This window comes from Falco rusticolus, chromosome 1 (genome assembly GCF_015220075.1).
Source record: "Falco rusticolus isolate bFalRus1 chromosome 1, bFalRus1.pri, whole genome shotgun sequence".
Lineage (NCBI taxonomy): Eukaryota > Metazoa > Chordata > Aves > Falconiformes > Falconidae > Falco > Falco rusticolus.
In genome coordinates this window covers 8,699,044-8,714,283 of record NC_051187.1, presented here as the reverse complement: position 1 = coordinate 8,714,283, position 15,240 = coordinate 8,699,044, and the positions used below count along the sequence as shown (strand labels likewise).

At 43.5% G+C, this 15,240-nt stretch overlaps 1 protein-coding gene across 1 annotated transcript in view; it reads left to right on the top strand.

Moving 5' to 3' along the window:
- Positions 1–837: 837 nt before the first annotated feature.
- Positions 838–15,240, top strand: part of LOC119153789 (myosin-13) — a 31,563-nt gene continuing 17,160 nt past the window's right edge. The window contains exons 1-20 of the mRNA XM_037400653.1: positions 838–1,041; positions 1,139–1,282; positions 1,376–1,532; positions 2,100–2,127; positions 2,213–2,324; positions 2,867–2,869; positions 5,062–5,154; positions 5,249–5,312; positions 5,402–5,500; positions 5,597–5,700; positions 5,980–6,118; positions 6,525–6,643; positions 6,744–6,893; positions 6,976–7,146; positions 7,252–7,561; positions 8,985–9,058; positions 9,587–9,674; positions 12,157–12,274; positions 13,727–13,850; positions 14,648–14,784. Of these exons, the coding sequence (XP_037256550.1) occupies positions 838–1,041; positions 1,139–1,282; positions 1,376–1,532; positions 2,100–2,127; positions 2,213–2,324; positions 2,867–2,869; positions 5,062–5,154; positions 5,249–5,312; positions 5,402–5,500; positions 5,597–5,700; positions 5,980–6,118; positions 6,525–6,643; positions 6,744–6,893; positions 6,976–7,146; positions 7,252–7,561; positions 8,985–9,058; positions 9,587–9,674; positions 12,157–12,274; positions 13,727–13,850; positions 14,648–14,784 (2,438 nt within the window). The remainder of the gene's footprint in view (positions 1,042–1,138; positions 1,283–1,375; positions 1,533–2,099; positions 2,128–2,212; positions 2,325–2,866; positions 2,870–5,061; positions 5,155–5,248; positions 5,313–5,401; positions 5,501–5,596; positions 5,701–5,979; positions 6,119–6,524; positions 6,644–6,743; positions 6,894–6,975; positions 7,147–7,251; positions 7,562–8,984; positions 9,059–9,586; positions 9,675–12,156; positions 12,275–13,726; positions 13,851–14,647; positions 14,785–15,240) is intronic.

Sequence of the window (15,240 nt, the reverse complement as noted above, 5' to 3'; positions counted from 1 at the left end):
TTAGTGAGGAACTTGTCGGTCCTGGGTTAATGATTGGACCTGATGATCTCAAAGGTCTTTTACAGCCCAAATGATTCTATGATTCTATAATATGTTAAAGCTAATAGGTACTTTGTAATTGAAATTCTTTGAAATGTTATATCATCGAGTTCTTATTTACCTAGATAATACTATGCTATTAATTATTATTGTCAGTATACATTATACTCCTTTAGTAGCTAATATTGCCACAGATCCGAAAAGATGTTATATATTTGGTTCATATGACAAACAAGTTTAGCTTTAGATAGGTGCTGATTGACCCTCACAATTTGTTCCTGTGCTTGTTATAGACAAACTATTTGAACTGTCCCTGCTTGGCATTAAAACATAAAAAACGGACGGGTGCCAAGAATGTCTACACTTAAAAATTATGTGTGAGAGCCGTTCTGCTGAACTTTACAGATCTCACTGGTGTCTAAATCTGTAGATGTCTAATGAAACTATCTATCTGAAGTGGCTCTGTCCATGTGGCTGTGCAGCTGTGTGAATAGCAGGTAAAGGTAGAGCAGGAGAGGCTTTTGAGGACTTCTAGCTTGATATTCTCTCTGCCCTCACTTGGGCACACAGGTATCCTGTTTGAGGGGGATGTCTTCAAAGATAATACACGTCTGTTTACAAATGGAACTTTCTTTATTAGAACTTCTTCAGTGGATACTTAAAACTGAGGCAGAAGTTGTGCCTGACGTTAATTAGTCCTCTTCTTCCTTTTAGTCACTGAGCATGACCACTTTCTGGATAAATTACAGATGCACAGGTACTGATGCTTTTCTGAATTCCTCCAGAGTAACTCCAGCCATGAGTTCAGATGCAGAGATGGCAATCTTTGGAGAAGCTGCTCCCTATTTACGGAAGCCTGAGAAGGAGAGAATTGAAGCCCAGAATCGCCCGTTTGACGCTAAGGCAGCCTGTTTTGTGGTGGATGACAAGCAAATGTATGTGAAAGGTACCATACAGAGTAGAGAAGGTGGCAAAGTCACAGTCAAAACCTATGCTGATACAGTAAGTGATATCATCTGTTACTCATACTTGATCATCCAGTTCAGGCAGTGCCCTGGCTTAGTTTTCTTCTCCTGTTGTTCCCTTCTGGTTTGGTCAGACTGTGACTGTAAAGGATGATGAAGTCTTTCCCATGAACCCTCCCAAATTTGATAAAATCGAGGACATGGCCATGATGACCCACCTCCACGAGCCCGCTGTGCTGTACAACCTCAAAGAGCGTTACGCAGCCTGGATGATCTACGTAAGTACCAGCAGCAGCCTGCCTTTGGGCAGCCGGGAGGAACTGCTCTGCCAGGCCAAGTGGGAGCCAACGTGCTGTCTCCCTTCCTCGCAGACCTACTCGGGGCTCTTCTGCGTCACTGTCAACCCCTACAAGTGGCTGCCGGTGTACAACCCGGAGGTGGTGGCTGGCTACCGTGGCAAGAAGCGCCAGGAGGCCCCTCCACACATCTTCTCCATCTCGGACAATGCCTATCAGTTCATGCTGACTGGTGAGTCATTTGGCAGGAATGGGAAACCCTGATATACACAGGACTGGCTGCTTGGTCAAAGAACGCTTGACAGTTCAGGCATCTTACGTGCTGTTCCACTCAGTGCCCAACGGCAACAGCTCCTGTAGTCCTACAGCACAACTCAAGGTTAGACTGCCTGTGGCATCCTAATGACCTCTGTGGTGTCTGATAATGAAGGAAAGGCAGTAGCTAGCTATATGGCTCTGTGTCCACTGTAAGGAATTTAAAGAAACAGTAAAGAAGCAACACAGCAAAGAATCTGATTCAGATTAAATAATATTTAAGCCAAGGTCTATAGGTAAAACAAAGCAAATAGTAAGTGGGGTGTCTTATAAGGAACCGCCTCTTCGAGTTAGATTTTGGGCTGCTCCATCCCTCTGTGCACAAAAAAATCCACATGCAGACTAATGCAGAATTTACCTTATCTGGTTACATAGTGATAAATACAGTTACCATATAGTTCTTTCCCTTGAAGTCAGTTGGTTGTCTGAGGACAGAAGACCTCCACATCTCATTTTAACTGCTCTTTCATGACTTTATTTTCAGATCAGAACAATCAGTCAATCCTTATCACGTGAGTATATTTTGGGGTGTGTGTAAAGCTGACAGAGAAGTAAAACTTCTTCCATTTTCCTGTAACAATATTTTCATTTAAACAGCGGAGAATCCGGTGCTGGGAAGACTGTGAATACAAAGCGTGTCATCCAGTACTTTGCAACAATTGCAGTTACTGGTGAGAAGAAGAAAGACCAACAGCCTAGCAAAATGCAGGTATGTCGTTGGCTCCCACTTCTAGTCTTTGGCCAAGACTGTGCTTGCCCAGCAGAAACTAGCAATGCATATTTTTGGGTTGCAGGACTATCAAAAGGCAGAAAGTGTAGCACAACTGAGAACACAGTCAGGATGCACGGTCCAAGCACACCTACACTCATACACCCCTGCTCCCCAGCCTCCACGCCTCTGAACACTAGTGGAACTCTACTTCAAGAAACATCTTCTTAATGCAGGAAAGGCCCAAGCCTCAGTTTCTCTCCCATCTCCATTTACACAAGGGAAGTCTTCACCAGTCAGAGGAAGATAAAGACAGCAGTTTTCTCTGTGCTGTCTGTCTCTGCTTACCCGTTAGTATCCTACGAGATTGTTCACATCCACAGCACCTGAGTGGCTGCAAGTGTAAAGAGAGCAGCCAGTTCCCACTGGCACCTGATTGTGCCATTCCTATTCCTTGGCTCATTCCCACTGACATGGGAAGTGCAGGATCTCTGGACTCCAGAGTGTTATGCTGAAGTTAAAAGTGATTTCAGTTGCATCAGGTGGTAGTTTCCACTGGCCTGTTCTCCTGCCTGTGGTCAATCTAACAGCCCTGAGTGGCAGCAATAGAAAAGGGACAGATTTGGGACAGGTGGGACCACTTGCCTGACAATTAGAAAGTAACCTCAGAGAGGATCCTTCCAGGGAAGAAAGCACATGTCCTGATGCCCCTTTCTGCTGAGCAGCCCAGTTGCTGCAATCTGAGCCCACTGGTGCATTTGCAAGGCGTGGGCTTCACTCCCTAGCACAGAGCAAGCAACAAACATCCTTGTGGCACAAGTGTGTGTCACCACAGTCTGTGAGATGGTATGTGCATCCGAGTAGGTGACACGTGTCAGCGCGTTATCTGAGTACTGAAGGGCACAGTAGAACTTAAGGAGATTCCAGAGCTGAACATTATTTTTGCACTCAGGCAGGTGTCTGTGATTGATGGGTTGTTATGCCAAGGCAAGTTCATCACAAGCACTCTTTCCATCAGCACCATTCCAGAATCTCCTGGGCTCAGCTTTCACCAGCTGCTCACTATGCCGGGACTGATCTCTGAAAAACTTCAAGACAGCTAAGAGATGTACTGACCATGTCTGATATAAGGAAAATCACCTGGCTCTCAGATGGACAACAACCTGTTCTGCCCTCTTCCAAGCTTATTCACAGAATACTCTATTTTTTCAGTGTTCATAACCTCCGTAACAATAGTATGTGCCTCTTCATAAGAATGTTAGATAAAACACTCAGGTCATAGTTCTGTCTAACCCAGCATCCTATCTCAGATGCAGCGTGAAATCAGATGCCAGGCAGGAGTATATAAATAAGAGAAGCATGTAACAGCATTCCCCCAGAACACTGTCTCAGCCTCCAGCATCTTGTCACCCTGGCTGTGGATAAGACTCCAGAACGAACTTGTATAAAGAATTGCCATGTCTCCTTCCATGCTGTTCTCCATCCACCCTTATGAGTTCCCTGGTCACAGCTGTGCACTAAAAAGAGGTTTGGTGTTGCTGTAGTCAGCTGCACTGACACACACATCTCTTCTGTTCTCTTAAACAAGGAAGTAATTTAGAAAGCAGAAAGACACATGTAGGAGGGCATTTGGGATTTTTTTATCTGGAAAAAAAAATTACACAGAGCTTCACAGGCTACTGCGTTGGCATAATTTTATGGGGTCCAGCTTCATGGTGGACCAATACAACTAATTTAAACCTCTCGTGCCACCTGCAGACCGCGTTGGGAACGGCGCTCCCCGTCCAATGCACGATGTTAAAGGCTGCCCTGAACACCGCGTAGGAAGATGCAGCAGCTCGAGCTGTGCCACTCATCTTTCATCTCGATAAAATCTGATTTCTTTTTCTCATTCTTTGTTTTCCACCTCTGTCTTAGAAATTCTCCCTAGCAACGCTTTCATGCCCTGACTGTGTAGGTATAAACCATGACTTTGCTAGAAGCCTTGAGAAAAGCTTTGCTCTATCATTCCAAAAAAGCACACGGTGACTGCTTCCTGGACCATACTGCACAGAAAATGACAGACACCATGTCAGAGAAGCTTCCTTCCTCCCATATTTCTGCAGTTAACAAGAGTCATAAATCGAAACTTTACATATTATTCCTTCTGCAGTTATGCAGCAAAAAAAAAACCCAGAGATTTTGTTCTCTGTTTTAAGTATTTTGAGTCTCAGGCTTTGTCCATGTCCTACTCTTCAAAGCATGTCTGGACATGTATTTCTGCATTCTGAAAGGCTGCTGGTTGAATGCAATTGAAATATATTCTCCCTTGCTAAGTGCTTCCTACTGAAGGCTGTACCTCTCTCTCTCTGTTCTGGGCTCGAGTAACCTCCAGAAAAAATTGCTAAATTTTCACACAGTCTTTAGCTGTCATGGCCTTTGTGAATGGGAATGTGGAAGCACCTCTCATACAGATTTCAAACTCCCTGATGTCCACTGCAGTGACTCTGTATGCACCCAAGATATGATAGCGGGTACAAGAATGAAACAAATACAGATCTGTCTTTCAGCACTATTCCCTTTGAAACCAACGGCAATATTCATGAGCAACAGCTGATGAGTGCTTAAAACATCTGCTACGTTTTAGGTTAAAATCACATAAGAAGTATAGAAATGGTCTGTTATTAATATCTCCTTTGCGATATTTATTATCGACCAATAGTGATGTTTGGTAAGGAGCTTTTTCTCCTGTAACTAGGGAACTCTGGAGGATCAGATCATCCAGGCCAACCCACTGCTGGAGGCCTTTGGAAACGCCAAGACCGTGAGGAACGACAACTCCTCACGCTTTGTGAGTTCCTTTCAGATTTGTTGGAATGTAGCTATCTAATATCTCTCATTCATTGACTGCTGTAAGCAATGGGTTGATCTGTACTGCCTGATAGGGAAAATTCATCCGGATTCACTTTGGAATAACTGGCAAGCTGGCCTCTGCGGATATCGAAACCTGTGAGTTGCAGCAAGTCAGTGCATGAAGAATTTGTCCATTTATCATCTCAAGTTTACCAGGAGACTAACAGCATCTCTCTTTTGGTTAGATCTCCTGGAGAAATCGAGAGTGACTTTCCAGTTGGCCAGTGAAAGGAGCTATCATATTTTTTATCAGATAATGTCCAACAAGAAGCCAGAGCTCATTGGTGAGTGCCAGCAGTGCTGGGCTTGGATCAGCGAGTGCTTTCTCTTTCCACGGTGACCTAGCCCAGTGACACCAAAGGTGCCCTGTATACCTGCAGATCTCCTCCTTATCTCCACCAACCCCTACGACTTCCCCTACGTGAGCCAAGGAGAAGTCACTGTTGCCAGCATCGACGACAGCGAGGAGCTGCTGGCAACGGACGTGAGTGGAGCAGAGCAGAGCAACGGCAGGGCATCCCTGCTGCCAAACCGGCCATAGCCAGGGAATCCTGGCTGGGGTAGCTGAGTGCTGGGCTGTGCCACCCCACAGCACCTGCGGGCCCCCGTCGGTGCGGCATTTGTTCAATGTGGGCAGGGAGGTGAGGGAGGCAGTGGGAGGAATGGCACCTTCCCATCGCAGCTCACGTGCCTGTTAGCAGCACTTTGTGCTTCAGCCTTTGGGCTTCTCTGACCTTCCCTGACCTGCCTGTTGCCTCCGCAGAGCGCTGTGGACATCCTGGGCTTCAGCCCTGATGAGAAAGTGGGGATATACAAGCTGACAGGGGCCGTCATGCATTATGGAAACATGAAGTTCAAGCAGAAGCAGCGGGAGGAGCAGGCAGAGCCGGACAGTACAGAAGGTAGTGTTGACTGCGTAGTTTGCTTGTGAACTGCACCAGGAGACAAGCTAGCAACCCCATAAAGTGCCCAACACTTTGAGAGCGACTTTCCCTTCCAGAAACTAATCTTTTTAAGCGTGTTGCAAGTTCCACAAAGCAAATTATTTAATTTGTGCTCTGCAAGGAAACAGAAAGACATAAAGATGAAGCATTGCTGCAGTCCTCCGCAGATGGAGCAGCAGTGTGCTGCAGCTGAGACACTGCCTGTGTTGGGGGACGACATCCTCCTTGGGGCTGGAGAGGAGCTTCCCTTGACAATAGGTGCATTTGAGTAGCGCCAGACGTAGGCTTATAAGAGAAACATACTAGAGGACCAAGACATTTTTTCTTTGCCTTTTTTGAACACATTTTCTGTCTCTGATCCTAGTGGCTGACAAAGCTGGCTATTTGATGGGTCTGAATTCTGCTGATTTGCTCAAGGCTTTATGCTATCCCCGGGTGAAAGTTGGGAATGAATATGTAACCAAAGGACAAAATGTCCAACAGGTACCTTGACAGCTGGTCAGCTTTTCATTTTGTCCAGACAATTCTTCCAACTTCAAAGCTGATTCAACTTTCATTACTGCCATGGCTGTGTTTCTCACAGGTATACAATTCAGTGGGTGCATTGGCTAAATCAGTCTATGAAAAGATGTTCCTATGGATGGTTATTCGAATCAACCAACAGCTGGATACGAAGCAGCCCAGACAGTACTTCATTGGTGTCCTGGACATTGCTGGCTTTGAAATTTTTGATGTGAGTTACAGTAGGTATGTTTGTCTATTGACAACTTTTCCAAACTAACTGGCATTTTTTTTTACATTTTTAATTTCTGCAGTTCAACAGCCTGGAGCAGCTGTGCATCAACTTCACCAATGAGAAACTGCAACAGTTCTTCAACCACCACATGTTCGTGCTGGAGCAGGAGGAGTACAAGAAGGAGGGAATTGAATGGGAGTTCATTGACTTTGGGATGGACCTGGCTGCCTGCATTGAGCTCATTGAGAAGGTAGAGAGAATCTTTCTGTTTCAGGGAAGCACATTTCTTTCATGGTCATTTATTTTAGTCCAGTCATTCTTGATAAAATGACACATTACCGTTGAATTCTCGCAGCCCATGGGCATCTTCTCCATCCTGGAAGAGGAGTGCATGTTCCCCAAGGCAACTGACACCTCTTTCAAGAACAAGCTCTACGACCAGCACCTGGGCAAGTCCAACAACTTCCAGAAGCCCAAGCCTGCCAAAGGCAAGGCTGAGGCCCACTTCTCCCTGGTGCACTATGCTGGCACAGTGGACTACAACATCTCTGGCTGGCTTGACAAGAACAAGGACCCCCTGAATGAAACTGTTGTGGGCTTGTACCAGAAATCATCCCTGAAGCTGCTGGCCTTCCTTTTCTCTAACTATGCTGGTGCAGAAACAAGTAAGTGCTTTTTCAGTGATGATCAGGCAAGAATCAACACAAGTCTACTTCTGCTTCTCCTCTTTATGGTTTACTCTAGACTATCTATCATCTCCTAATGTGACCTTGTTCTTGTGTGCACCCAGATATGCCAAAACCAAGATATCAACATGCAGAACTGCTGAAAACACCACCTTCACGTGGTACAGAGAAGTAAATCTTAGAAAGTCAAAACAAAGCGACAGGAGGTGTATGTTTTCTGAGTTACTGTGTTGTGAATCACGTGCATTCTTATTCATCTTCTAGATAAGAGACAGTTTTGTTTCTTGAGGTGAATTGGAAGGACTAGAAGAAATTCATGGAACTATTTGATATCCAGCTGAGCAGTCCTGGTGTTGCAAGGGAAAATGACAGAGACAGTGAATATAATTTAGAAGTTCTCTAAGGGCATCAGAGAGCAGTCCAATCTCCTACCCCTTTTTGTGGCTTAAGACTGTCAAATTGGGCAGTTGATAGGTCTGCCTTACCAAAAATCGCCACGCAGACTTCTATAAAAACACCCAACGCAATATTCTGTCAGCCTGGATGCTGGGCAAATAGATGAGGCAGTATACAGCAGTGGTCAACCCAGCCATCAGGTATATGGACAGCAGGGTTTGAGGCTCAAGAGGGTCCTGCATGGGGACTTCCCTGCTGTTCAACCTGGCTGACACAACAATGCGTCTGAGCAAGCTCCTAGGAAATGCTGGGGATGAGTCAGCTGTGGTCCTCGCAGGTATCATCATTATAAGGAAGGTGGGAACAAAAGGTTGTGGGGATAAAATTTTGGATAAGGTGTCATGTTCAGAGCACAAAGGCTCCATTTAAGTCTCAATTTAATTGGCTTCGACAGCGCAGCAAATGCAAAAAGGCAGTGAGCTGCTTAGACTTGTATTCCTGAGACTATAATCTGCTTTGTGCCGCGGGGCTGCCATAATTCTGAATAGATCCCTGTTCTTCATCTGGAACACTGGATTAGGAGATTATTCTACAGAAGGTTTCACTGCATTGATAAATAAATGTTCACTGCTGAGCCACATTCTTGTAGCCTTTCACCTAATTAAATTAAAATGGGGCTATGTCTTTAAGTAAAAGCAATGTGACTAGTAGCACAGAGGACACTGTTACAAAACTTAAATCAGGCTATAGGGTTCCATACCACCAAAGCCATACACATTATGATGCAACCTAAATCACACACCTGAGGCCAAATATGCCATATACTAATCAGTAATCAATCGACAATCAGCTAGCAGCAGTTCATTAAAGTTCTCGTGTAATATCAAGACCGTATTTAAAATTAAAAAATAATTATTCTATTGGCCCATGACCAAAGAAAGGAAGGTGGGGCCTACCAAATGTACTGCTTACTCTAACCGTTCACCTCCTATCTATTTCTGCCAAGGCGATAGTGGCGGTGGCAAGAAAGGTGCTAAGAAGAAGGGAGGCTCTTTCCAGACAGTGTCTGCTGTGTTCAGGGTATGTGTATTTCCTTTGAAATGAGCCATGCTTCCACAAAAGTGATCCGAGGGCTGGAACACCCCTGCTATGAAGGCAGGCTGAGAGGACTGGGGTTGTTCAGCCTCAAGAAAAGAAGGCTCCAGGGAGACCTTATTGCAGCCTTTCAATACATAAAGGGGGCTTACCAGAAAGATGCTTTTTTACCAGGGCCTGTAGTGACAGGACAAGAGGCAATGGTTTAAAACTATTCAGATTAGGCATAAGTAATATTTTTTTTTTTTTATGATGATGGTGGTGAGACACTAGAACAGGTTGGCCAGAGAAGCTGTGGATCCTCCATCATTGGCAGTGTTCAAAGTCAGGTTGGATGGGGCTTGGAACATCCTGATCTAATGAAAGATGTCCCAGCCCATGGCAGCGGTGTTGAACTCCATGATCCTTGAAGGCCCCTTCCAATCCAAACTGTTCTATAATGCTTTGACATTTAAATAAGAATGCAAAAGCTTTGTAGCTAGAAGTTCAAACTCATATTTTGTTCTATCACAGGAAAATCTGAACAAGTTGATGACTAACCTGAGAAGTACCCATCCTCACTTTGTGCGTTGCCTGATTCCTAATGAGACCAAGACACCTGGTAAGTCTGTCATTACACTCTGAAGACAAGGGACTGACCGGGATTCCCCTGCTTATCTTCCACACCAACTTCTTCCAGAACAGCTCCCTTTGCACGTGAACCTCATATCAGGGCTGGCCTGCAGGACAGTGCCCAAGTAAATCTTCTTGTATTGTTTATCATGACTGTAACATTTTGAGCATTACATGGCCCACAGCACTTACCCATTATTGCTTAATGTGTGTACAGAGCTGAAGATGATAAGGATGAAAGTTTCATTACAGCTGATGAGATTCTCTGTTGTGGGTAACAGCATTATCAAATCCTTATAATAAATGTGTAGTTTCAAGGACCACTCTGTCATTCAGAACTATTGGGTTCAGCCCAAGACCACTTACCAATTTCTAACTACTCAGTGTTAGGATCTGATTCACTGAGCTGGAGGACTTTCAAACAAATCATATAGCATTTGTAGAATTCCATGCACAAGCTTCTGGGTGCTGCTAGCACTTGGAAAGCATTTTGATATAAAGGTACTTTATTTAATTAAATATTAAACTCTCTCAGAGTTTTGTCTCTGAAATCTTAGAATCATAGAATCATTTAGGTTGGAAAAGACCTTTAAGATCATCAAGTCTAACTGTTAACCAAGCACTGCCAAGTCCACCACTAAACCATGTCCCTAAGCATCGCATCTACAAAATTTTTAAACACTTCCAGGTATGGTGACCCCACCACCTCCCTGGGCAACCTGTTCCAGTGCTTGACCACCCTTCCACTGAAGAAATGTTTCCTACTAGCCAATCTAAACCTCCCCTGATGCAACTTGAGTCCGTTTCATCTTGTCCTGTCACTTGTTACCTGGGAGCAGAGACCAACCCCCGCCTGCCTACAGCCCCTGTCAGGCAGCTGTAGGGAGCAATCAGGTCCCCCCTGAGCCTCCTTTTCCCCAGACACAGTCAAGTTTGGGAGTATTTTCCTGTGGCCATTAAAGTACTTGGGGAGAGACTTGCCTGTGTGGGTTTTAGGAGTCTAGTAACTATGGGATCTGATACTGGTAGAATACCAAGGTAGATACTGGAAGAATGTAGTAGATGCAACAGGAGTACCAGAAAACAGGAGCTTAGCATCTGTTTAATCTGCTCAGGAAACAAAAGGCCAATTTCAGAATGTTTCTTGCCTTTCTTTTTATGTCTCTCTGTGTAACACTGAACACCACAAGCAGGATTTAAGCAACACACATATATACGGCATTCACATTTCAGCTATCCATCTAAACTTTTATATTCAGTGGAGAGAAGCTGACATTTTAACGTATGACTCATCTGGCCCTTTTTATACATATATCTTAGGATGAGATTAATCACATCCTAGAAGAAACTGTTTCACTGCACTGATTATAAATGGACCCTAAATGTAAATCTCCACACTTCGTATCCTAAGGTGAAGAAAGAGGAATCCCACTGGGGTCTTGACAGTCAACAAGGTGTAAGGGGAAATTAAGGAAACCTACTAAATTATGAAAGTATATTTGAATGAACAATTTTGCCAGATATAGATGTCACTTTAACATTCAGTTGCTTCTTTTGACAGAGGTGACTCAGCAGGAATCTTGAGTTTTGCTTTTTAAGAAAAAGAAAAGCAGTACTGTGTGAGTAAAATTAAGGGTGGTGAAGTGACAGAAGAGAAACTGGACATCTGATTTTTAGCTGGTTTTAGGGTGCTTATGCTAGACTTTTCTAACAACCTTTTTGGGTACGGCTTTGTTGATTACACTGAAAAGATAAAGGGTACGGACCATTCCATACTGCTTAATGTCTCTAGCAGCTGATGGAATTTCTGCATGACAAAGTGATTCCAAGAGGAGCTTATTCTGCCAGTTGTACTTTGTTTGTAATACTTGGGAATAAGACTTAGAAATACATTTGATTAATATCTCAAATAGATGTTTTAGGAGAAGAAAGATAATTCTTCCAAGTTTAATCAACTGTCCTCTACAGGCAAACTGAGAGATTTAAGCAACGTGCTTATCCACTCCTGTGTTGGACTCTATCTAGCTACCAAATGTAATCCCGTTTGAGTGTAGTCAATACAGCATTCAAGGACAAATCTTACCTAAAGTGAAGAGCTGATTGTCTAGATGGTACTACGCTCTACCTCACGCCACCTCTGCCTACATCCCATGAGAATGTTGATGCTGTTGATTTTTCAGCTGGTTTCCTAAAGCATTCTCCTGCAATTTTTGAGTGATGTGGCCTTATGCCTTTTGGCCATTGGCAATTCACAAACTGCCAGCCCTAGCACTCTTAGTAAAGCTCAGCTCACTGAAGCAGCTCTCTGCAGCTTGCACAAATTGGAGACATGTTCCATCTTTACTTCCTGCATCTTTAATCAAGAACTGGTTGAATTTTATCAAAAAAGAGGGAGGTCATTCTGGAATGCTAATATATGTGGAGATTCTTTGGAAGAAAAGGAGAGTCATGATGGATGTATTTTGTTTAAGGTGAAATGGACCATTACCTGGTGATGCATCAGCTGCGGTGCAATGGGGTTCTAGAAGGCATCCGAATTTGCAGGAAGGGGTTTCCAAGCAGAATCCTTTATGCAGACTTTAAGCAACGGTAGGTCCTCAGTCATTACTGTCTGTTAAGAAAAAGCCTCAGTAAACCCACAACTCAGGTGACAAGTCTGGTAACATGGAGAGACACCCTCTGAATCAGACTAGATTAGCGGTGTTTGAGGGAACCAAGTCATTAATGCTGTCCTAGGTCATTCCAGTCTTTTCCTCTATGATCAGACCGGGCATTTCTTGATTCATCAAAAACAGTATCATTTCTACAGCTGCAGTCAATGCCTGATGATTCAGAGATACAAAATGCTTGTAGTGTAATGAATTCAGTGGCACGGTAGACAGCTCTTGGTAAGTCTCCCAGAGTACAGATTAAAAAAATAATACATGTCAGCACAGCTTCCTTACAGTGCACTGACTAAGCATTCAAAAATCCAAAGCTTTGCAGTGCTATGTCAGTGGCCTGCAACCTGTGCCTTGTTTTCCTCACCTTTAAAATGGAGACAATTAAACTGGTTCACGTGAGCCTAGCTGCTGTAAAATGCTGAATCAGAACTGACTGCTGTTATAATTAAATGCAACAGTAGCATCTTTCATGCTAAACTGGTGTGACCAGGACCTCTCTGAAAATGCCCTGCAACCTAATGTTCAGTAAGGCATTAGCTGGTCTCAATTGTCAAATTATGATTTGATGTGACAGGTGAAGGAATCCATCTATCATAGTCATGATCCAGAACCACAAAGTGCTTTATAGATGAAAGGAAATGTGCTCAAGTTCAGGAGAAACTACAATAGAAGCCTAAAACAGATAATAAATTCACTGCACCATTATCACTGTCTTGATTTTACATATTCTTCTTCAAAGTAGATTTGTGAATAGGAAGTGTTCCAGTGTACAGTCCCATATCCTCGTTGATGTATCTGAAGAAACCCCTTTAGAAGACTTAGAGCGGTCCTATTCATGACACAGGATTACCCTAATCATTAAGTTACCTTGCAAAATGCTAAGGCTGCTGTTAGCATTTACAGAATAATACCATGCCCTTTTTAGTCCAAATTCAAGGGCTCAGTGGTACAACTCATAGAGACTGTGAGCTGTGCAAGATCTGTACTCCCTCTGGAACAGCTGATTTTTATTACTAGTTTTAATTCACCTTCAACTTTAATATGAGTAGCATTCCTCTGATCAATGAAGCAAGATGAGAAGAGGTTGACATGTCCTCACTATGTTCTTCCTAATTCCTGGACCTGCAAACACTCTTAAGTATGCACATTAATTTTGTATGTAACAACAAAGTATGTTGTTACGCAGCCAACAGATTCCTCTGAAGGGTAGACACATCCCCTTGTCATCACGTTCTGTTCAGCCAAGACCATCTAGATTTCAGATGGCATATTCATCTAGATTTCAGATAGCTCAGCTTCTGTATATTTTATCCTATATGATGAATCCTATTTTCCTCACCCTGTTTGCAACCAGTCCTTGCAACCTGTCTCACCACAGGTACAAGATTCTCAATGCCTCAGCCATTCCAGAAGGCCAATTCATTGACAGCAAAAAGGCTTCAGAAAAGCTTCTTTCCTCCATTGATGTTGACCACAACCAATACAGATTTGGCCACACCAAGGTAAAGCCCTTGTGGAAAAGTGCATATAATTAATGGCAAAAAAAATTGTTTGTTGAAAGTACTTCTTGCATATGAAATCAGCCTTCATGAGAATTAGAAACAAAGTACACCAGTAGCGAGAAAGAGTACAGAAAACTTGTCTGGTTGTGGGGTATGTGCGAGGGGTGGCATTGTCAGCCCTTGCAACACCGCACTACTAGAATGCCCCAGCGTGGCTGCAACTAGAACTAGTTTTCTCCTGCCAGCTGAACTCATTTATATCTGTGCATGTTAGACAAGCTCAGACAAGTTTGGACAGTCAGGCTTTCCAGGGGATTTAGACACACATGTAAGTTTATCTTCCACACAAGCAAGGTAGTACTGTCCTTGGACAAAAACCCAATTGCCTACAGTACTGAACAGACATCATCAGGTATGCTCCTCAAGCCACCTCTAACTCAATTTACAGAGCAAATCTGGAGCCTGACAAATGGGTAGAGTCCAGCGAGAGACAGAGTAGGATAAGTTGAAAGTAAAGCCTTTGTTTTAATAACTACTGATGAGCTTGATCTTCCACAACCTACACTGGAGCAGGCATCAAATAACATTGCAATAATGTAATTAGATCATACATAGAGTGACTTGTCATGAATCACAGGAACACTGAGGATATTAATACTGACATAACATTTCTCTAGCTGTTGAACCTTTATTCTGCAGGCATTTTTCCAAAACTGCCTTATACTACCCTGCATCAGCTGCCAATGGTTGCGTATCTGCCTCAGCCTCAAACTATTTGACCATCTTTTATGTTCTAGGTGTTCTTCAAGGCAGGTCTCCTGGGACTCCTAGAAGAGATGAGAGATGAGAAGCTTGTTAGCCTCATCACTCATACACAAGCTATGTGCAGAGGGTACCTCATGAGAAAAGAGTTTAAGAAGATGAATGAAAGAAGGTAATAAAAGAAAATACTAACAATCATACAGTGTAGGACCAGAAGTCCAGCAGTGCAGTATACTGTCTCAGGCAAAAAGCTGTCCTCAGGAAAGACCCTTAGAAAGGCTAGGGGAAACAGAGCAAGCACAAACTAATAGTTTCCTTGTTATAGCCTCCCAAATTCTGGCAATGGGCATTTAGCAACCAGACTATACAGCTGGGCCATGATATTTATTATTTAATAGTGAATCTTTTCTTCAGGAATGCAATTGCCATTTTCAACCTGCAAAGAACCCCATGGCAGAAACAGCCAACTGAACAAGTGCTAAGGTTTGTCTGTTTTGGACACGTTGTATGAGAATTTCATTGTATCACACTGGTTTTGTAAGGAATGGCGTATAATTACTTTCCGTTCTCTTTAATTTTCTTTCATGGCTCCATCACCCAAGATGAACAATTCTAGCTTGTACAGAGA